The sequence below is a fragment of the Passer domesticus genome, chromosome 10 (genome assembly GCF_036417665.1).
Source record: "Passer domesticus isolate bPasDom1 chromosome 10, bPasDom1.hap1, whole genome shotgun sequence".
NCBI classification, from domain to species: domain Eukaryota; kingdom Metazoa; phylum Chordata; class Aves; order Passeriformes; family Passeridae; genus Passer; species Passer domesticus.
Window position 1 is genome coordinate 6,279,146 of NC_087483.1, and position 22,649 is coordinate 6,301,794.

General features: G+C 44.6%; 1 protein-coding gene across 12 annotated transcripts in view; it reads left to right on the plus strand.

Annotated features, from left to right (window-relative positions):
• The window catches only part of AGAP1 (ArfGAP with GTPase domain, ankyrin repeat and PH domain 1), a 307,984-nt gene that overhangs the window by 241,189 nt on the left and 44,146 nt on the right, over nt 1-22,649 (plus strand). For 8 of the 12 annotated variants that reach the window (XM_064433496.1, XM_064433498.1, XM_064433501.1 and 5 more), the window contains 3 exons: nt 9,771-9,848; nt 18,628-18,782; nt 20,917-21,007. In XM_064433496.1, coding sequence (XP_064289566.1) covers nt 9,771-9,848; nt 18,628-18,782; nt 20,917-21,007 — 324 coding nt within the window. The remainder of the gene's footprint in view (nt 1-9,770; nt 9,849-18,627; nt 18,783-20,916; nt 21,008-22,649) is intronic. The other 4 variants (XM_064433500.1, XM_064433499.1, XM_064433495.1 and 1 more) reach the window with 1 other exon arrangement.

Below are 22,649 nucleotides of genomic sequence, written 5' to 3' on the forward strand. Positions count from 1 at the left end.
CAGGGTGCCCAGAGCAGCTGTAGCTGCCCCTGGATCCCTGGAAGTGTCCCGGGCCAGGCTGGATGGGGCTTGGAGCACCCTGGGATGGTGGAAGGTGTCCCTGTCCGTGGCAGGAGCTGGCATGATTTTTATAGATGTGGAAATGATTTTTTTCAATGAGAAAAATGGCAGATTTGGGGTGCAAAGCTAGAAAGTAGCCCAAGAGAATAATGCAGACTCCTGGCAGCTCAGCACTCCGAGGGGTTTGCTGCTTTTGAAGGAGTGGGTTGATAAAATAGGTTTGACTTGTACAGGGAGCAGGATGCTGCTGATACAACCAGTGAGATAAAGCTGCTGTTGATGTGCTGCTTGTAAATTTAAAACTCCATTCATTTCTCAAGGAGGGGAATTCCTGGCCTGTTCTGCCTCTTCAAAAAGCAGCCCCAGCTCTCTCCCAGCTGAGGGCAAGGTGGGATTTGCAGCTCACAGGGATATTACACTGCAACCCAACAGCCTTGACAGCTGTGGGTGATGCTGCAGCTCAGCTTTGGCCATCAGGAAGAATCCATGAAGGATCTGGACCCTTCTGAAATCACTGATGCCTCCCTGGTGTTGATGATTTCATCTCTGGTGTTGATGATTTCATCTCTGTGCTGCAGGAGCAGGGCTGATCTCCCGAGCTGCACCTTCCTGCTTTTACAGGATATCCTCCACCCAGCCATGCTCTGCCTGCCCCCCACCACCCAAAAATAAAATAAAATCCACTGGGTGAGCTGATTTGGGGCTCAGCCTTGGTGCAGTGCCAGCATCCAGCCCCTCACAGCAGCGTGGCTGCCTCGTTAGCAGGGCCTGATTATTTGGCTGCTCCAGCAGGAGCTGCCACATCTGAGTTGGAGCTGTGTGGAGATTAACTGGTGTCTGTCCAACCATTTGTCACACAAATAACAGTGCCAGTGGAGTGAAATACTATAAATCATTTTTTTCCAGGATTGAAAGCTTTTATCAGTTGTGTCACTTCCATTATTCAATAAGCGATCAGTAACAGGCGCTGTGGTTGAGCCAGTTAACAGCTCAGAGCTGTGGCTTGTGAGGGAGCCTGTGACACCAGCAGCTGATGTAAATTCAGGATTTCATATTTATCTTTAGTATTTATCTGTGTTGTTACTCAGGGTTTTGCTGGAAAGCTCAAAGGCAGCACGACTTTGGCACAAGTCTCTTAATTCATGGCTTGGTCCTGTGCTGTTTGTGTGGGCCCTGTCTAATGTTCAAAACATCCAAATAGCAAATCCCATCCTCCTGTTCTCAGCTTCATTCCAGAGCTAACCACAGCAGCTTCCCAGGGATTTCCAGCAATCACAGCTTTCGGAAAAAAAGTCAAATTACAAAAGTCAAATTACAGGGATGACGACCTTTGTGTAAGAGCAACCACAACCCTGAGCTGGATGAATTTGTGCAAAGATCTGGGCAGATGCTGGGAAATAGCAAATTACAAACCTCTTCCACCTAATGATTTTTACATTTTTCACTGGTATTGTGCAAATTAACATCAAATCTGAGGAGCCCCACAAGACAGCCATCGGTGATAGCAACTTCCTGTGGGTGAAGCCCCTGGAAATGCAGTCTGTGGAGAGGAGACAAAATGTTGTCTCTGCCCTTGGAAAGAATTTTTCTGTTCCCACGGGGTGTCTCAGTACTTAATCTCTCCCTAGGAAGAGGGCTGGGTTAAGATTCCTTCCCCAAAGAGATGGAGACCCATGTAGTAACCATTGCTTGAGCTGTGAGTTTGGGAAGAGAAATTGGGAAGTTTTTAAACTCCTTGTGAGAATCCCACTGCTGGGACATTGCTTTGTCCCTTTTCAGGTGGCTGTTTAATGGTGCAGGCTTTGAGGAGTTCTGAAATGCAAATTAATAGATTTATCCTAAAATGGTTTGGTTTGGTTTGGTTTGGTTTGGTTTGGTTTGGAAGGGACTTCAAAGCCCATCCAGTGCCATTCCAGGGACACCTTCCACTGTCCCAGGGTGCTCCAAGCCCTGTCCAGCCTGGCCTTGGACACTTCCAGGGATCCAGGGGCAGCCCCAGCTGCTCTGGGCACCCTGTGCCAGGGCCTGCCCACCCTGCCAGAGAGGAATTCCTTCCCAATATCCCAGTTTTCCTCTGGTGGTTTTAAACATTCCCCCATGTCCTGTCCTGTTTCCTGTTGGCACAGCTCAGTCTGTGGGTGCTGTGGGTGCACTCCTGGTAGGAAGTTCTGCCAAACTCAGAGTTCCAGTGAACCCTCCATGCTCAGGTTGTCCTCCTTGTACTGAAGGACCCAACAGCTGCAGGTCTGTGGCTTCCAGTTTAGCCAAGGCAAGGAACTGGAAGTCTCCTGCTCTGTCAGTGCAGGGTGGTGTAGAAGCTCAGGCAAAAAGGGAAATCATCATAAAGGTATTTTCCATCCTAAATGATTCCCCTGTCTTGGCATGATCATTCAGGTTTATAGGGAAATAATCATCACGGGTGGCTGAGAACTTTGTGGGGAAAGTGAGCACAAGGAATCTGTCCAAGCAGGGTTTTTCCAGTGAGGAATCCCTGCTCTCACAGGAGCAGTTGCAGCACAAGCAGGGTGACATGCTGAACAGTTACCACCCAGCACTGGCAGGCTGGCTCCTGCTCATTTTCACCCGTGGTGAAGTCACAAAGAACTCATGTTTGTGTAAGATATATACAAATATTGGGGTTGTGTCTCAGTTTTTATTTACCTAGTGTGAACTTCCCTTTTGCAGTGGGATGAATGAAAGGTGAGCAAAATGGGAGATGGTAACAATAATTCTGATTTCTGTTCAGGAGTTTACATTTCAGAGTAAGTCAGAGCTGCAATAACAAAGTGAAACTGATGCCCAGCCTTGGCATTGGGAAAATCAAATTCTTTGTCACTTGTATCTACAAAAAATCTCCAGGAAATGAGAGCTGGAAGAATTCCATAAATATTGGTGCTCAGTCTTGACTTGTTTCCTGTAAGACACCTTGGCAGAAGTTGCCTGGATTCTTCCCCCAAATTCTGCTTCCTCTTCAGCCTTTTTCCAGGCCTCCTTCCCAGTGCATTGAGAGGGAAGGTGCATTTTGTGTTCCAGAATTGTTCTTGCAGGGAGCTTGGGCTGGGTGGAACAGGCTGCCCAGGGAAGTGGTGGAGTCACCATCCCTGGCAGTGCTCAGAAAATGAATATTTGTGGCACTTTGCTGTTGGGCTTTGTGATATTTAGTCAAAACTCAATCATCTTGGAGTTTTCCCCAACCTTTGTGATTCTGTGAAATCTAGCTGAGTAGCCAGGAAAAAAAAAAAAAGGAATTTAGTGCAACAGAAAAAGTATAATAGCAGTTCATATTTAGGGTTGGGGCTCAGATGTAATGGCACAGAGTGCTCTGTTATGAATCAAAAATAAACCAAGGTGCACTGTATACTCCTGGATAGCTCTGGTAATTAATGCCTGATGATTGCATGTTACTCCAGTCATATTTCCAGTTGTAAAAGACATGAGAAAAGCAATGGAATGGAGTCGGAAGCTCTGCTTGCCCACTGCTTCACTCACCTGGAGTAAATTAATAAATATTCCTTTCAATAAAAGTATTAAAATGTGTTTAAGACAGATTTTCAATAAGCATATTTTGGGGGGCGTGTTTTACATTTGAATTACTAGAGTGGGGCAGCTGGGGTTTACAGAAAACTGCCATGTAGCATTAAAAGTGAAAGAAAAAAAAAAGCAATTATGATCTTGACAAATCCCATTCTGTCAGGGAGATATTTTCTTTTCCTCTTCAGGAAAACCTCTTATGGTCATTTTGTGGTTTGGTTGTATTTTTCAGTCCAGGTGTGTGCAAAAGAAGCAGTGACAAACTGATTCCCTTCATTCCATAACAGCTCAGCTGGCCTGGTGAAGTCACCCAGAATTGGAGGAGGCACCCTTGGGAATGGGTGGCTGGAATGCTCCCAGCCTGTTTTGCAGGGCTGGAGCTGGGGGTCTGCTAATCACAGCCAAGCCACTGCAGCCCTGCTACATAGCAGGAGTCAGAGTCATTAAATAATTATACCTTTGATTAGCTGCTTTAACTGTTCATTGCCTTTGAAATATGATAGTATAATTTAAAGCTTTTATTAAAAGACAATTTTTCTAGGTGGTTGAAAAGGATTTTTTTTGTGTGTGTGTAGAAAAGAGCCATAATTTTCTGCTTCAGATAATGAAAAACTGAGAAAAATGTTTCCAATTACCATTTCCTTTTTGTCAATTGGAATCTTGTATGTTTATAGTGTATTGGAAAGGCACTGAAATCATTTAGTGGGTCCTTTACCTACTGCAGAAGTTTATATGGAGAAATATTGCAAGGGGAGGTGGAAAAAAAAAGAACTAAAAACATTTTTTAGAAATGTTTAATTAAAGTAAATTTTTTCCCTGTCACCAGCAGAAGTATGAATGTGTTTTCATTTTTTTCCCCCTTCATTCGAAATGTTCAAAGCTGAAGAGAAGCCAAACGTAATTAACTATTCATGTGATTTGAAGTATTACTTCTAGAGTGTTTTGTGGGTTTAAAATAGAGCATGGGAAAGGATTTCAGTTGCAGAGGAAAGAGTTGGGTTTTTTTGTACCATACAGTTTGAGTTGTACTTGGGGAAATTTCTGTAACTCAGCACTTTTATTCATTTACTTTACATTAGATTGTTTTTTTCTGGGTGTTCTGGAGTCCAAAAAGGGCATAGTAAGGGCTGCTGCCATATGAAATATCTTCTGTCTCCTCTTTTTTTTTTTTTTTTTGTCTTTTGGACATATGTCCTGATAATCCCTCCTGCTCCAAACAGAAATATTGGGAAACTTCAGAGTCATGTTCAGGTGTTTAAAGATGGTTCGTTGTGGAAATCTGGTTTAATAAACAGAAAAATAGTGACTTTTATAAATACAAAAATATTTAAAAATAGGGGTTGGAACCAGATCTTTAAGGATGGGTATTTCAGGTCCCATCCAACCCAAATCATTTCATGAGCCTGTGTTTTGTACAAGATCCATGCACTTTGTGGCTTTTTTTAAATTTTATTTTAAAATGTAGTGTTGGACAGATCTTGAAATACAATGTGTCCTGTTCATTTTACTTAGACATTCATATTTATGTATAGATCTAGATTAGGTAGGCCTGGGGTTTGTTTTGGGGTGTTTTTAACCCTTTTTTGAGGAATTTTTGCCATTTCTGCTTTCACATAGGATAAGACAATGTCCAACCCCTTCACAGAGACAAATTTGCGTGATGTGAGAATCTCCTGAGCTGCCTCTCAATGAAATCATTCCAATCCTCTGAGTGGGGTCTTGTTGGACAAGTTGCTCCCCCAGAAGAGAGGAACCCCCTGCTGTAACCACGAGTGGTGCAGGAAAACTCCAGGAAGAGCAGGGGGAGGGCTGAACTTTATCCCCAGATATTCAGCTTTGCCTCCCACCCTCCTCTTAGAAATCCCTTTTCCTGGGCAGCTGTTACCTGGAGCAGCTGCCCTGGCCTGTGCTGTGGGAGGAGGATTTCCTCAGCCTCCTCCCCAGTGTTGAACTGCACTGCTGGGGTGCCTGGCTGGTTTTATTTCTGGCACTGGGCACTGGGAAGATGCTGTGGGAAGCACATGAGACTCCAGCCCCCTTCCCCCAGCCTGGGTGCAGAGATCCTATTATTTCTGATAATTGATGCTGAGGGCTGTGGCGTGCCTCATTTAATCAGCCCTGCTCAGCACACTCCAGGGATGTAATTCATGTAATTCCACCTCCAACATGGCTGGCCAGCCTCGGACACACAGCCCAGCAGCCACAGCAGCTTTTAATCAGCTGTCTGAGCACTGTTTGTCTAATCAGCCAGGAACTCTGTCACAGCCAGACCAGAGGTGACATTAGCACATCTGGAATGCCTGGCTGCAGCCCTGGAGGGAGGTGGTCAGGGATAGATTCTGCATGTGAACACTCTGCCAGGAATAAAAGCATGTTTCTACTTACCAATGGAAAAAGACCTGAGCTGGAGCAGGTTGGAAAGGGTTAACGTGGGGTTATGTTGACTGTAATATCCTGAGCATCCTTAGAGAGCTTTCCAGGTAACAAACAGATGTGTCCTGAGATCACACCTGGGTTCAAACCCTTCCTACAAAGCCCTCCTGTTTTTGGAAGCAACGCTACCTGATCGTGGTGGCAGTAAACACATTTACTGCAGAACCTGGCTAATCAAAACTGGCCAGGACAAGCATCAGCAGAGGATAAACAGCAGCCCCAATAAAGAAGGCAAACACAGAAATTCTGTCTGCTCACAGCTGTAAAGTTATTGCCTGAGCACATACAAAGAGAGGTGGTAATTGGGAGTGATTAAGTTTAATTGATTCCCAGTTCCTCCATATCTTTACAAAAGGCTGTCCTGGAGCCTGGTTTCCTCCTTCCTGTTCCAACACAGCTCTTCTCACTCTGATGTGCAGGTGTAAAAGCTTCTTCTACACCAACAGGGGCAGTTCATCTCTCAGGGAGCACTCAGAAACAGCAGCAAAGGGATGATCTGTGCCCCCACATCCTGCTGGATGTCCTGCCCCAGCTGCAGCTGCTGCCACCACCCCTGCTCAGGGACAAGGACAAGGACAAATCCTCCACTGAAAGGTGCCCAGGCATCAGAACAGGCTGCCCAGGGCAGGGCTGGAGTCACCATGCCTGGGGAGTCCAGAATGTGGGCAAGTGGGGCACTTTGTGCTGGGGCTCAGTGAGATGTTGGTGCAGATGTTGGGCTCAGCCTTGATGGGGCAGCCACAGCTTCCCTGGATCCTCGGTGTCCCAGGGCCAATACTGTTTGCCACTTCAGGAAAAGTTAAGTGCTGGGAAGTTGTTAGCTTCATCCCAGATGTTTGAGGTTTGAGAAGGTGTGTCTGGGTTTTTTTCCCCCTGGAATCTTTAGTTAGAAACACCTCTTGGTGGCATTTTTGTAAGAAAACACATTTCCAGAAATTACTTTAAAAATCAATCTGCCTTAAAGATCTTTTTTTAAATTAATTTTTATTTGGGAGTTTTTCTGTTAGATAATGAAGTATTTCTTACAGCATTTTATCAATAAACAGTTGGAGTTCCTTTGATTAAGCATGTATATGAGATATATACATATATATATATATATATATACACATATATACACACATATATGCATATATATACACATATATGTATATGATATATATATGAGATATATTATATAGATACATATTTTAATATATATAATATGTGGTTTTATATATTATATAGATACATATTTTATATATCTCTATATCTAATCTATCTATATCCCTCTCTATATATATTAAATATATTGGTTTCCAACCCCAATCATATATATATTATATAGAAAATAGATTTGGATAATAGATATATATATAGATATAGGTATATAGATATAGATATATGTATATATATTATATAGATGATATGGATGATAGAGATAGAGATAGAGATAGAGATAGAGATAGAGATAGAGATAGAGATAGAGATAGAGATAGAGATAGAGATATAATGTCTGGAGCTGTTTGTTGGGTTTACTTTGGGGACCAGGAAGTGAAGCCAGAGCAGACAAACTGAATATCCTGGGAAATAATTCAAAGCCAAAGCAGGCAGCTAATGACCTGCAGGGCCTGTTCCAGCCTGGTTGTGGGTAACAGCAGCGTGTAATTCCAGAGGCAGGCAGGGTAGGATGGCTCTGCCCTCCCTGGCACATTAATCACCCTGCAGAGGCTTTGCCTGGCAGTGTCCAAACCCTCATTGAATCCTTAAAGGCAGGAGAGCACCTGGAGGAAGCAGGCAGGAGCCTAATCGATGCCAAAGGATGCGTGTGGATGGATCAGGACCTCAGCATCTCTGTGGGAAAAGTCCATTTGTTTAAAGGGAAGGGAAAGGCCTGACACTTAACACATTAAAATGGATTATTTCATCAATAGGTTAATAGAAAAGCAGGCTGCAGGTTCAGTCCTGCACGCAAAACGTGCCATTAAAGTGTGAAAAATGGGAAAGGCACTGGGAAAGGGTCTCTGTGCACTGGAGACCATCTTCCCTTTCAGAGGGGTGCCAAACCTCGGTTTTGCCTATTTATATGTAAATGTTTCAGAGGAAAAACAAGTTTTCTGCAGGGCAATTTTGCCTCTCTAGTGCAGAGACTTCTTAAACAGGTCTTTAAATGTGGAAAGGGTTTTTCCAGCTTGAAGGATGCACCCAGTGGAAACACTTTTAGATGTGGTGATGCCACTCAGAATGCAGTCCTCCTTTTCAGTGTGGAGCATTGAACACAGCAGATGGCTTTATTCAAATCATACCTGGCTTAACAGTCAGGGGGGTTCAGGCAGTGCTCTTCCAGCTCTAATTCTTCAGCTGAAAATGGAACTTTTTGTTAAAGCCTGGAATGACTTTGTGGCACTGTCCCTTCTCCCTGTCAGCAGCTGTTTGGTCTGAGTTCTGTGGGGCATTACAGAAATTCCCCCATAAATATTGAAGGAAATTTCTTCAGTTATTATATCCTGGTACTGGCTGTGTTGTGGGGTGTGAATGACATCCTAAAGAGAGAGGGACATCTGTGGTGGGAGGGAGAAGGGTCTGTGGTCCCTTAGAAGACTTCTTGAGTCCAGCCACCAACTCAGCACCATCATGTTCACCATTAAACCCTGTCCCACATCCTAGTGCCATTTACACACTTCCAGACAGGGGAATTCCAGCAGTTCCCTGTTCTTCCTGTGGCTCTCAGGTGTCCTGGGCTACTCAGATGTTTCATCTGGTTCCTGTGTGAGGAAACCCAGCCAAACTTCAAGATTCTAAAGAGGGTGAAAATGTGCTCTCCCCTAATGAGCCTGGGAACAGAGTGCTTTTGAGCCAGATTTTCTGTTCATTGTGAAGCAGCAGCTCAGAGGATCTCAAAGTTTGGGTCAATTGTAATAAAACAATGGTGTTGCTATTCTCTGTAAAGAACAGACTTTGTTCCCCCGTCCTTTCCAAATAAACACTTCCATTTTGCAATGGGGGAGGAATTTTGGAGCAGCGTAGGATAGTTAAAAGTATCCCTGCCCATGGCAGGGGGTGGAACAAGATGGGCTTTGAGGTCCCTTCCAACCCTAACCATTCTGGGATTTTATGATTCTGCTTCCTCTGAGCTCAGTGCTGCAAAGAACATTTGTTGGGATGAGGATTTAAGGTCATTACATCATCATCTCAGTTTCTGAAGGTGGTGATGTAAAAGGAGATTTAAGGGTGAACTCTGGGCACCAAGTGATCCCCACAGGCTTTTGGAGGAAAAGGAGCTCTTGTCTGGCTGTGTTTTGTTGTGAAGTAAATCACATTTTACAGTAGCTGTTTTGTCCAGTCCTGTATGTTCTGCTCAAATACTTCCTGCCTTCTTTTTCTTTTTTTGCCCTTTTTTTTTTTTGACTTCTACTGGTCTGTTTTTGTCTATTCCAATAGCAGATCCATTTAATCTTGTCAAATGGTGTCATGTTGTGGTGACTAAAAGAAGAATCACTCTGAATATGAGGTTTTCCACACTGGCCATAGATTGCAGGGGCTGAGTGGTCCTTGTGTGCATTTTCTGTGTGTAGCTCTTCACGTGTGAGCAGGCTCGTGCTTGGATTTTACTTCACATGCTTTTTGATGTTTCTTTTCTCCCCTTTTTCATTGACCAAAAAAAAAAAAAAATTTTTTTCTTTCTTCCTTCCCCTTCTTTTTTTCTTTATTTTTATTCTCTTTTTTATTTTTTTTTTCTCTCTTCCCCTCCTGCTCTCTGGACGCAGCCAAACGCAAAGCTTGGAAACTAAACCGTGTTGGTAGCCTGCGAAATATTTACAGCAGCAGCAGCACCAACACCGAAGGTAACAAACCCACCCGCCCCAGACAAACACCTCCTCTCTCCCCCCCTTTTTTTAACCCACTTCTCCAGAATTTCACCCTCCTTGCCCCTCTCCCTTTCCCCCTGGAAATGAGATTTGCCCCAAGCATGCGTGTTTGTTTCCACCCCGTGTTTGCAGAGTCATTCCACTTGGTCTTTTCATCTTTCTGTTCGTGCCTTTTGTTTTGCCATTCATGTTCCTTTCAGCTTACTTAAATTTTGACCTTTCCCTCTAGTCGTGGAGTGGTGATGTTTAAATTACTTCAGGAACCCATTTTCTTCTTTTATTTATTTTTTTTTAAGAGATACATATATATATTTTCCCTTTCTCCATGTGGGCACTCAATGTAATATTTCCCAAGTTATTACGGTTTTTAAAAGTGTTAGTATCAGGTGTAATGATCTGTAGCCAAATACAATAGTGTGCCATGACATTTAAGTAACAATCTTAATTTGTTTTGTGCAAGCCTTCTCCATAATGCTCTTTGCAGCTCTAATCCAGAGGCGAGACAGTGCCGGGTCATTTGCATGTGCTACTCTTGCTTGTAAATTCTGGATATTGTTGTATTTCTAAAGGTCACCCGGTGCCAAAGTTCACAAATTGACTTACATTGCTTTTTTTTTCCCCCACCCAAGGCAGCCATCATGCCTTTTGTATAATAGCACATGGAATTTTATGTATTTATTTTCCCCCCTCCCCTCTCCACCTTCAAACAACACAATTACAAACTTTTTTTTTAATATATATTTTTTTTATTATTATTACAAATGTCAAAGGTCAGAATGACTCGCAAACCAAGCAAGGAGGAGGGGGGGAGGAAAAAAACCATCTCCAGCAGCATGGAAGAGGGATGGTGTAAGGAACAGGGAATGCAAAATAGGTCACAACTCAGTAATCTCCCTATAAGGGAGGGGGATTTTTTTTTTCTCTTCACTTAAGTGCAAACCAAATGGGTCAAGTAATCGCCAGCGCATGCCCTAACACTAATTGACTTATTTTGGAATGATTATAACTGTAATATTTTTCTTAATGTCACTGTTTTCTGGGCTGTTGATTTTAGTGATTGCCAAGCGGTGGCATTAAATCTCTTGTAAATTTTAAATTGCATGCTATTTCTGTAAACAAGTCCCTCTGTTCACATCCTGATCATTAACCTTTGGTGATTTATATCACCGTCCTCTTTTTGCACAATTACAGCCCAGGCTGCTGCCGGGGGCCTGGCTCTCCCTGCCATAGTGTGCACAGGAAACAAAAGTGGGGTTTTATTCCAGCTTGTTAAGGCAGCTTCTTTTTTTTTAACTATAATTTTGTTTCATTTCTCAGACTAAGTGTAAAATTATTGCCTTTCAGAGCTGCTAAGCTGGCTGGTTTGATCCTTTCATTGTCTTTTCAAATAAATATGAAAAGACAGAGAGTGACTGTCAGATATTCATAAGTCTTGGGGTTGTCTTTTTTCCACTTTAATAATCTTCAGTTTTCTATTTGTTGTTTATACCTCCCAGCCCCATTTTTCTTCTGATCAGGTATGTTTGTTGCTACAGGTTTAGTGCTTGAGAAGCCTGTAAATTTTATTTACCTGTTCATAAACTGCGGCAGAGGAACAAACATATGGAATTCCCTTGTGTTTTACAGATCAAGTTTTTGTAGGGCCTGTCTAATTTGAGCAATCTTTTCTTTTACTGATCAAACTAAGTAATGAAGGCACCTTGGTATGGAAACACAGTCCTGCTGGCCGTGGCCCAAAAAGTTTTGAGATCAAAATGAAACTCTAAAATTGGGCAAATGTATCATTTTTTGGATGTTTTATCCCCTTCCAAAAGCTGGAGGTTCAATGTTCTTAGCTGTGAGCCTTTGTGTGAGAGCTGCAATGGTGAGACATGCAAATGTGGAGTTAATGAGCATTGTAAGTATTAAAAACCACATGTTTAGATAATTATGCCTTCAAAAAAGAGAACGATGATGGGAAATGACAGTCCAGAATAACAAATCTGCTTTGGTCCTTGGCACACGCTTGCTCAGTGGCACTCACACCTATTCACACACCAAAAAACATTTCCCTCAGGTTCAGCCCTGGTTTGAAAAGCTCTCCAATCATTTTTAACACCCTGCTGGTGTTTTTGGGTGCTCTGGGTCTGCTGCCAGGTGGGCAGATCTCACCTGGAGCCCAGGTGCTGCTCTTGTGCTCTGGGGGGTGATGGTGATGCCTTTTTGGGCTACCCAAAAAGAGAGGCCAGACAAAATTAAGGGAATAAAACCACTTCTATTTATTGAGGGGCCTTCAGGGGCTACACCCAAAAAATGGACAATGGGTCATGGGTTTTCACACTTTTATATGTTTTGTCCATTGGGGGTTAATCTCCCAATTACAGCTGCAGGTAATGAAGTCATTTCAGTTTGTTCCCCCAACAATTCAGTTTGTTTCCATCTTTCAGGGTGTCCTTGATTCCCAGGTCTGGAGAGGAATTGTGTCTGACCAAAATGGGAAAGCAGCAGCTCACACTGTATATGGAGCGTAGAGTTTTACACTAAAGAATTGCAGGATTACAAATAGATGGAAAATAGAAAAGCTGGAATCCTAAGGCTTCAGTGGTCCCAGTGTGGGGGCACTCTGTGCTTGAGCTTCCCCATCAGAGGGGCTGCTCTCTCCTGGCTGTTTCATGGCAAAAATAAGGTTTTGGGTGGGATTTTTCCCCAGTTTTGGGATCCCATCTGAAGGACTCAGCCTTCTGAGGGTGTCAGAATCACTGAGGTTGGAAAAGCCCTCCCAGCCCATCGAGTCCAGGCTGTGCCTGATGCCCACCTAGTCCCCAGCCCAGAGCCCTGAGTGCCACCTCCAGCGCTGCCTTGGACACCTCCAGGGATGGGGACTGCACTCCAATCCCTGAGCACCCTTTCCATGGGGAAATTCCTGCTGCTGTCCATCCTGAGCCTGCCCTGACCCAGCCTGAGGCTGCTCCCTCTCCTCCTGTCCCTGTTCCCTGGAGCACAGCCCAACCCCTGCCTTGCCCCAAAATTGCAGTTACCTCCTCCATCAGATCTGTCTCATTACAAGAAATCTTACTTTAATTCATGTTAGAGTTTGTCTAAACTCTTTAGCTGTCAGATTTTGGGTGTTTTTCTACGGGAGGCCAAATGAGAAAGTCCCACGTGCTCCCTGTTGCAGGCAGCCAGGCTTGAAGCAATCCTTTGCTTCTTTGGGGGGAAAAGGAGGTAGTAGCAGGGAGTTCTGCTTAAAGCAAACCCCACTCTGGTTTTAAGGGTACCTTGTACCTGTTGTCATGTCAGTGGTATTAAAATACAGAATAATTTCTCCTGTACCAACAGATTTCAGGCCAGGCTGGACAGGGCTTGGAGCAACCTGGGATAGTGGAAGGTGTCCTGTGGCAGGGGGTGGAGCTGGATGAGCTTTATGGTCCCTTCCAGCTCAAACCATTCTGTGATTCTACAGTTTTGCAGCACAGCAGGAAGCATTATCTTTAAGGAATTAAAAACCTGTACTCTCCATGCATAAAGGTCCTGATTTTCCCCCTCCTCACTGTTGCATGTGTGATTTTGGTCGGATCTGGTGAGCACTGAGGGAGAACTTTTTTGTTTGGATACTCATACTTGGCAGTCCCAAGCTACCTTTGGTTCCAAAGTGATGCTGTGGTGCTGTGCTCATGCAGGAAGTTACATCTAAACTGGATTTTTAAAAATTTTTCTGTCTAAACTGGATTTTAAAGAATTTTTCAACTTGATTTGCCTTGGCACCCAAATAAAACATCGAGCCCATGAGGCAGAGGGCTTCAGTGCCTTCAGCCTTTCACCACCATTCAGAGAAATGTGATCTAAACCAGAAATAAAACTCTTCCAGTGGAACACAGCCTTTACCAAGAGCTGTGGGCGAGCGACAGCAGAGCTCCGTTGTCCTGGCGGGGTTGATTTTCAAAACTAATTAGATTTAGACACTGGGTTTGGAAAGGGGAGAGAAGTATTAGCATAGCCATGCCCAGTGGGACATGGCACAAATATTTCCTTAATTGAGGCTGCTAATAAACATACTTATCTGCCAAGTGAGGGGGGTGATTCTCACCGAGTGCCAAAGGTAACGCGACCCAACACGCGCGGGACGTAAATAACACAATTGTTGTAAACAAATTGTGGTTGTAAACAACTCCTGCTCCTTCCCAGGGCACCCCAGCAGCTCTTCCCTCTCCTCCTTTTGAAAGGATGAAGGGTTATGGTGCTTGAGCAGAAGAGATTTTCAGGAGAGGGAGGAGGAGGCGATGGAAAAGGAGCTTAAATAGGTCTGGGTGTTACTTGAGGCAGGCTTGGCTGGGATTCAGGCTGTAACCTCAGCTCTTGAAGGTGCTTCAGGAGCATTTGAAACATGCCCTCAAGGGGGTTTTGGTGCTGCACTTGACTTCTTCTTCCTGGGAAGTGTTTCCTGTGTGAGTGGCACCACCCTCCAGATGTGCATGATGAGTTGCTGTTAATTAGCAGCAGCACCAGCATCCTCTGCTATCAGACAGCTGTCTTGGGCAGAGATACAAATGCACAGCCTGGTTGGCCTGGAAGCCAGAAAATCCAGTCTTATTCTGGCAAAATACTCATAAATGCCTCTTACAAATATTTATCTGTTTAAAAGCCACCTTTCAGGATGGGTGTGATTTCTGCACAGCAGAAAGGAGCCCTTGCCTACTCTTGACTTTCCATGCTGAAAGGTTGGACCAGGTGATCCTTGAGGTCCCTCCCAACCACCTGATCTTCTAGGATTTTTGTGACTTGGAATTGTGCCACTCACTGGTGCAAGGTGTTATTTATGCAGTTCTTAATACTGAGAATAAAACAGGAGAGGAGTGGAAATGGAGACCAAGGTGATTTGTGCACATTATTCAGGACCCCTCCTGAGAGATACCAGGAGGTGTGAGTGCTTCTGGACATGTGTTTTCCCTACATTCAATAGACTAAAAATGGAGTTCTCTGGAACAAGTTATGGACTAATTGTATCCTGTGGTAATTTTCAGAGTGGTTTTCTAAACCTGATCCCAGTCCCACATCACAAACACATGGGATGGGGAAGGCAGGGGGGCCATGCCCTGAACGTTTGTTTTTTCTTCCACAGTCCTAAGAAATTTTATCTCTTTGTTTTCCAGAAGTGGGTGGGCTGTGGCAGTGTCTGGTTTTTGGCAGAGCAAAATAAATTGTGAACTTGGGTTAAATGCAGTTGGCTGTGGAAAGATGATGGTGAGAAGTGTCCCTGGAATCCCAGAATGATTTCTGTTGGAAGGGACCTTAAAGCCCATCCCATTCCACCCCTGTTATGAGCAGGGACACCTTCCACTGTCCCAGGCTTCTCCAAGCCCTGTCCAGCCTGGCCTGGAACATTTCCAAGGATGGGGCAGCCACATCTGGGCACCCTAAAATTCACTGATTCCATGTGGGCTTCCACTAAAAGAAAAAACCTCTTGTGCTTTTCCTTCTGTATCACCACAGTCTCACAGTTTTGGCTCATTTCCCATCCCAGCCACCCTTCCCTCTTCAAAAAAAAAAGGCAAAACAAACAACAACAGCATTTTTAGACATCTCCTGTTGATAATAACTTCCAAATGGAAGTCAGTGGCAGCTGGTTCTTCACACTTTAACCCTTCCTCTGCTGCCCTTCCAGGAAATAATTGATGACTGATTGGCCCATTAACCTTTTTTTCTTTTAAAAAAAAAAAAGTTTGACAGCCTGGACTTGTGTAATGAGGAGGGATTCCTGGTGAAATCAGGCTGATGGCTGAGTTGCTTGCCCCTGAGGATGCAGAATTAGCCCCATGGGACCTCGTCTGCATAGAAACTGGACACAATTAGTGTAATATCCGGTGTTATTAATGTAGTTTGGAGTAATTGGGCAGGTTGATTTCGACAGGTTGATGGTGCTAAAATACTATTATAGTGGACCTTTCCATGAATAACTGTTAAACATGGAAAACTGTTTAATAAAATTTTGTGATTGGGCTCACAGGGATTTAAATAGCACAAGCTATAATTTGGCTGAAGAGTAAAAGTGAACAACTTCATCCTCCTGCCTGGATTTTCCTGTTCCTGCATGCTGTGCTTAAGGACATACAGGAACAGGTTTGTTCCTTGTCTTCTGAAGGAATTGCCCTGGGGCTGATGTGGAGCAGGCACTGCTGCTTTGTTTCACAGTTGAGCTTGGGGGGAAAAAAATACTGGTGTGTTTAAGCAGAAAAAATTAAGGAGGATGCCTTCAACCAGCACAGCTTTTTGGGGAGTAAATCTGAAGCTTCAGTGGATATAGAATCATGGAATTACTAAGGTTAGAAATGACCTACAGGATCATCAAGTGCAGCAGTTCCTCCAGCACTGCCACGTTCCCCACTAATCCATGTCCCCAGGTGTCATATTTACAAATCTTTTAAACCCCTCCAGGGATGGGCACTCCAAACTCCCTGGGCAGCCCCTTCAATCCCTGAGCACCCTTTCCATGGGGAAATTCCTGCTGCTGTCCACCCTGAGCTCCCCTGAGGCCGTTCCCTCTGCTCCTGTCCCTGTTCCTGGAGCACAGCCCGACCCCCCGGCTGTCCCCTCCTGTCAGGAGCTGTGCAGAGCCACAAGGTCCCCCTGAGCCTCCTTTGCTCCAGGCTGAGCCACTTCCCAGCTCCCTCAGTCTCTCCTGGGGCTCCAGCCCCTTCCCCAGCTCCATTTTCTTCTCTGGACCTCAGAATGTCCTTCCAGCCCCACCTGAAAACGTGCTGCAGCTCTCCTGGGCTTATTTCTCCTGGGCAAACCAGCTCCATGTGTGATCAGCATCATTAAAGAGCAGATCAGAGGAGTCAGTGGTGCTGCAGAGACCTTAACTGTGTTGTCCTACAGGAGACAGTGCACAGGGCTGAATGTAACTTCATTTATTGTGGAGTAGTTGCTCTTAGATCCTCCTCACAAAACCCTGAAAGCTCTGCTTGATAAACGAGGCTTTGGCCGTGATTAATTCATGGCATTTTGGGTAATGTTTCTACCTGTTTGTTTGGAACACTGTGTTGCTAAAGTGGAACACTTGTAGCTGTGCATCATTCATCTTTGACCCAGGTGAGTGACATGGAGCTGTGTCAGGGGGGTTTAGGTTGGATTTTAGGAAAAGGTTCTTCTCCCAGAGGGTGTTGGGCACTGAACAGTCTCCCCAGGCTGCCAGAGCTCCAGGAGCATTTGGACACCACTCCCAGGGATGCACAGGGTGGGGTTGTTGTGGTGTCTGTGCAAGGCCAGGGGCTGGACTTTGATCCTCTGGATCCCTTCCAACTCTGGACATTCCATGATTTCTTTTCCCGCTTAGCCCATGCGCAGTTTTCCAGTAAAACTGTTTCAGGTACCTTCCTGCACCTGAAAATGACATTGAGCTCTGTGTTTATCCCCACCTCGAGGTGCCAAGTCACCCCCTGCTGCTTTTGAGGCATCCTTACAGCAGTGCAGGCACTGGCCTTGCTGACATGGAACTTATCCAAGAAAATCCCTTGTCCCCCAGCTTGGGAACACAGCTGCCAGCAGTGCTGTCTTTAAATCTGCTGCTGGATTTGTCCCTGATCTGTGCATGTTTATGGATGATGAGGGAACACAGTGGTGGCATGGCTCTGAATATATAATAAGTCATTATTGGACAAAATGTTCTTTCTGAAGCTCGTTATGGCTGATGTTCACCAGAATTTTGTGCTCTATTATTCTTTTCCTTTCATGCCTCATGCCAGCCCGTCCCAATTGCACTCACTCTGCTTCAGCTTCCTTGATTTTTTTAATTTGGCACTGGTGTCCCATGTGTAGGTGGGGTGTGTGTCCATTTATTTCAGTTCTGCTGCTATTTTCATGTGCTGCTCCTCTGGCCTGAATACTTGTCCTTCTCCTCCAGCAGCCCTAAGGATATTTCACTGACCCTCTCTCCTGGCTTCTCAGATCATTTTCTCATCTCCCATGTCAGACGTGGATGTTGAATAGGTTGAACTGATTTTAATCCTGTATTATAGCCTAGTAATTATTATTATTATTATCATCCCAGTATTTATGTTGTAGAGGAGAAAATGTCCACATCTGCTTTAAAATATCTGTGCTTGTAAAAACTGCTTGAAAGAAGAGGGTAAATGGTTACATTTTCTGTATTATCAGCTCTTTGTGGTCCATTCATCTTTTATTTTGTGGCACCCTTTGATTTTTACATTATGCAGCTTTTAGCACCTCAGGTTTAAATCTGAATGAAGCTTGTTGGCCACTTTATGTTTGATTAAGGTACAGACTCGATTCCAAGCTCACAAACACAGGGACTGAGTATTTACCCAAACCACTGCTTTACCTGCATAGCATTTGGAGAGGAAAAGCAGAGGATCCTGGTTGTTTCCTGGAGCACTGTGCAGGGCAGGATCCACACCTGCAGTTACAGGATTTGCACAATCTCAGAATGGTTTGGATTGGAAGGGACCTTCAAGATCATCCAGTGCTACCCGTGCCATGGGCAGAGACACCTTCCACTGTCCCAGGTTGCTCCAAGACCTGTCTGCCTGGGACACTTCCAGGGATGCAGGGGCAGCCACAGCTGCTCTGGGCACCCTGTGCCAGGGCCTGCCCACCCTCACAGGAAAGAATTTCTCCCCAGTATCCCATCTAAATCTACCCTCCATCTTAAAGCCATTGTGTAACAGAAGTTCTTATCAACCAAGGTTGTTTCAGATGCTTTTCACTATCCGTAACCTAATCTGTTGCATTTATTTTTTCTTTTTTTTTTTCTTCCCAGAGCAAGAAGAGAACTTTGAGTTTATCATTGTCTCTCTCACGGGCCAGACTTGGCACTTTGAAGCAACCACCTACGAAGAGAGGGACGCGTGGGTCCAAGCCATAGAGAGCCAGATCCTGGCCAGTTTACAGTCCTGTGAGAGCAGCAAGAACAAGGTATGGGGCACAGAGTAATGCTGGCAATCACCCATGGGTCAGGGGATCATTAGGATGGCAGCAAATTCTGGATTTTAAGGCCTTGCTCCTCGAGGTGTGTGTGTTCCCCCCAGAGCTGAGCAGGGTTGGAGCTCTCTAAGGGAAGAACGTGGCCTGGGAGGAGCAGATTTCCCCCTTGGAATGCTTTCCTTTGGTGACACAAGGAATCTGTTCAGCTTTCCTGTCAAAACTAGTGTTTAAAATCTGAGATGTCTTCAGCCAGTGCTCATTTTGGGAGAACTTCTGTGTGTTGAGTGCAGGTGTCTGTAAACACTTCACAGGAGAGAGCAAGGTGCTGAGTGCTGATTGAGGGAGAGAAATGGCCAATAATTGTCCAGAACTGTAGATCCTTGAATGTTACCCACCTAACAGTTGTCTTTCATGATTTTATAGTGCAAGGAAGAAACTCGTATCTTTAAATGAATGCCTGCCTTCATTGCCCTGCTGTGCCAGACTAGATCAAACACCAGTAATTACCATCATCATAACACAATTTACTTCCCATTTTGTGTTAAAAAATGGGTTTTTTCTAACATATATTCCTGAGAGGGAGGAAAATCACAGCTTACATGTTTCTTGCTTAGCATGGGTTCACACCTTCTGAAATGAATGTGTGTGTTATCAGAGCACAGAAGGGGAAGTTTGTACATTAACACCTACATAAAAAGATAAATACAAAAGGATAAAGAGTGGCTGGGCAATGGCTCAGAGAGGTTCTTCTCACTGGGTTCCCAAAGCATGTCAGAAGAACTGGCTGGAACAGCAAAGGGCAGTTGGCTGGACAGGTTTAGCAGGTGTCCCATGGAAGTTGTGTCTCCAGGTGGATATCCTCCACAAGTCCTACTTAAATCACACCCTCAGGTAGCCCTCAAGGCAGTTTAGTTGGTGTCTGGATTTGAAAAGACAGGTGTCTGCTAAGGAAGGCAGGAGCCTCCCTTGAAATGGGAAAGGCAAACCCCCTCCCCCTGAGTTATTATAATTTTGAAATTAAGGGGCTCTCAGGCAAAGGTATGGGAATAGGAATAACAGTTCTTTACTAGGGAAGAAAATAAAAATGAAATAAACAATGCAGTGATAGAGGACAACACTGACAGAGTCAGAATACAACCTGACACCCTGTGGGTGAGGGTGGTGCTGGCAGTCCCATTAAGTGGTGGCTGCAGCCCTCCTGCAGTGCCAGGTGTGGTTCTGGTGGGGCAGGGATCCTGTAGAAGGTGGAGTTTTCCTCTGAAGCTCCAGTGGTGGTGTAGATGGGCTTGGTCTTCCTCTGGGAATGCAGAGCAGAAGAAAGCTGCCCCTCTGGGAATGCAGTGGGGAAAGGCTGCTGTGGTGTTCCCAGTGTCAGATTCTATCCAGGAAGGAATGCTTGGCTCCTCCCACTGGGTGGAGCATCTCCCAATGGGTTGAGGAATTTTATCAGCCATGCAGGACACTCAGTGGCCATGAACAGAAGATACCTCCTGCAGGGAGGATTTGTTGTGGAAGAGATTAAGAAAACTGCCCAATTAAGAGAAGAGAACTGCCCCACCTCTGACAGACACAGAATAGAACACACACCCCCAGGCACATCTTGCATTTCCAGCCTAAGACAGCTGGGTGGAGCTGACCTGCCTGTACATCAGCAGAATCTCCCCCAGCAGAGGTCGTGGGCAGGTCATCGTGGGTAGCATTTAAAGGGGAGCCACCGGGTGAAATCTGACCTTTGGATGATGAAAAACTTCCAGCCTCTTCTGCAAGCGTCCCTTAGTCTTCATTAGCACAAACACACACATCAATAAAAGAAATTGATCTTGTAAAATAATATTCTTGTCTCATTTATCTCAAGAAGCAAGCCTACAGTGTGGCTGCTGCTCTTGGGAAGAGCAGGGCCAAGCAAGATTTAGAATCTCTGTTAGAATCCAGGCTGGAGACCCCAAAAGTCTGGGAGGTGCCAAGGATCACTGTTCCTTGATAGGCAAATGAAGACTTGAGGTTCTTTGGCTGTGTTCATTCGACCTTGGTCTGAGCTTTGGGGTTTGCTGCTGGTTCAGCTGACAGTTGTGTGCTGGGGGTTTTTGGGTTCTTGCTGCTGACTGGTGTCTCTGGCTCCCCGCAGTCGCGCCTGACGAGCCAGAACGAGGCCATGGCGCTGCAGTCCATCAGGAACATCAGAGGCAATGCCCACTGCGTGGACTGCGAGGCACAGAGTGAGTACAGCCACCTGACTGCCCCTCTGCCCCCTTCTCCTTGGCCAGGCCCTGGCAGCACCCAGCCCTCTGTGACATCCCCTCTGTTGTTTGCACATCTCTGCTTCGTGCAGGATTTGCTTAACCAGGCTCGTTTGATTTTAATTTATGCTCAATATCTGCCACATCAAGTGCATCCTGTTTTTTTCCCCTCGTTGTTTCACCTTGAATGTCAGCACTGCTGTACTTTACTTCAAAGAAAAGGCAAAAAGTTTGTTGTTTGACATCAGTCCCTTCCATTTCCCTCCTGTTTTGCATGGTGAGAGCACACGTGCCATGGTAATATTTTCAAAGAGGTAGAGTTTGATTGCTGGCTTTTTGGTTTGGTTTTTCAGGCTTGCTTGTCAGAAGAAACCAAAGTCATTGCTCATTATATCTGGATACTAGAAAACTGATTTTGGATTATTTTTTTTCTTCCCCTTTGTGTTTCTTTCCCCCTTTTTTTATTTTTTGAAACATATGCTCAGTGTTCAGAAGAGTGTTCTCAGGAATACTTTGAGCTGTGCTTCACCTCACTAACCCCGACTGAGGCCATTATTCTGGTGCTCTTTAGTTCCAGGGGTTTGCAACAAAGCCACAGAAAGGAAGTTCTCTTGCTCTAAAGCAATTAGTTGTAGGAGCTAAAGGACTGAGAACTTGTGCATTTTTATTTCTTTGATATTTGGAAGTCAGAACTTTCCTTGCGATTTTTACACATGCTTAAAATGGAAAAATATTCGCTTACTTTCCTTCAGGTGTGACTTTTATTTTTATAGATTGGCTGCTTGGGGTTCTGACTCCAGGTCTATGCCATTCTGACCCCCCAGTGTAAAAAGGACATTTGTACATAAGTGCAGGTGCTTTTGCACCAATAATTTGGTCTCTGCTTTCACTCTCAGTGATCCAGCACATGCTAAACCAGGGAAAAGCTTGGTTTGAGTGGTATTTTAGCACCTGGAGCCCAAAGCAAGTCTTATTTATCAGTGTGCTTTCATAGTGACCTGGCAGTCGTTGAGATTTCCCCCAAAGCTTTGATGCAGCTCAGGAGGAAGGCAGGAAGGGTGTGTGCTGTGGATGAGGAGGAGGGGGTCTGGGAGTGACCTCCATGGATATTTAGCTCATCTGAAATACTCACTGCTGCCTCTGAGCAGCACACGGTGGGAGTGGTACTGAGTCCTGCTCCACTGTTGGTGGCATTTTCCTAGCCTTGGTAACTAGATATTTATTTATAAAATATACAAATATATTCTATTTTTATATATATATATATATTTTTATGGGTGGTTATATTATACATCCATAAGATGCAGTCCTTTCATTGCAGACAACTTCCACAACATCCTTCTGATCCACCTCAGCCCTACCCAGACTCTACACTCCTAGCCTTGCTAGCTGGATATTTATTTATAAAATATACAACCAGATTCTATTTATATATATATATATTTATGGGAGATTATATTATGTATCTATAAGATACAGTCCCTTCAGTGCAGACAACTTCCACAACATCCTTCTGATCCACCTCAGCCCTACCCAGACTCCACACTCCTACCCTTGCTAACTAGATATTTATTTATAAAATATACAATTATATTTTTTATATATATTTATGGGAGGTTAT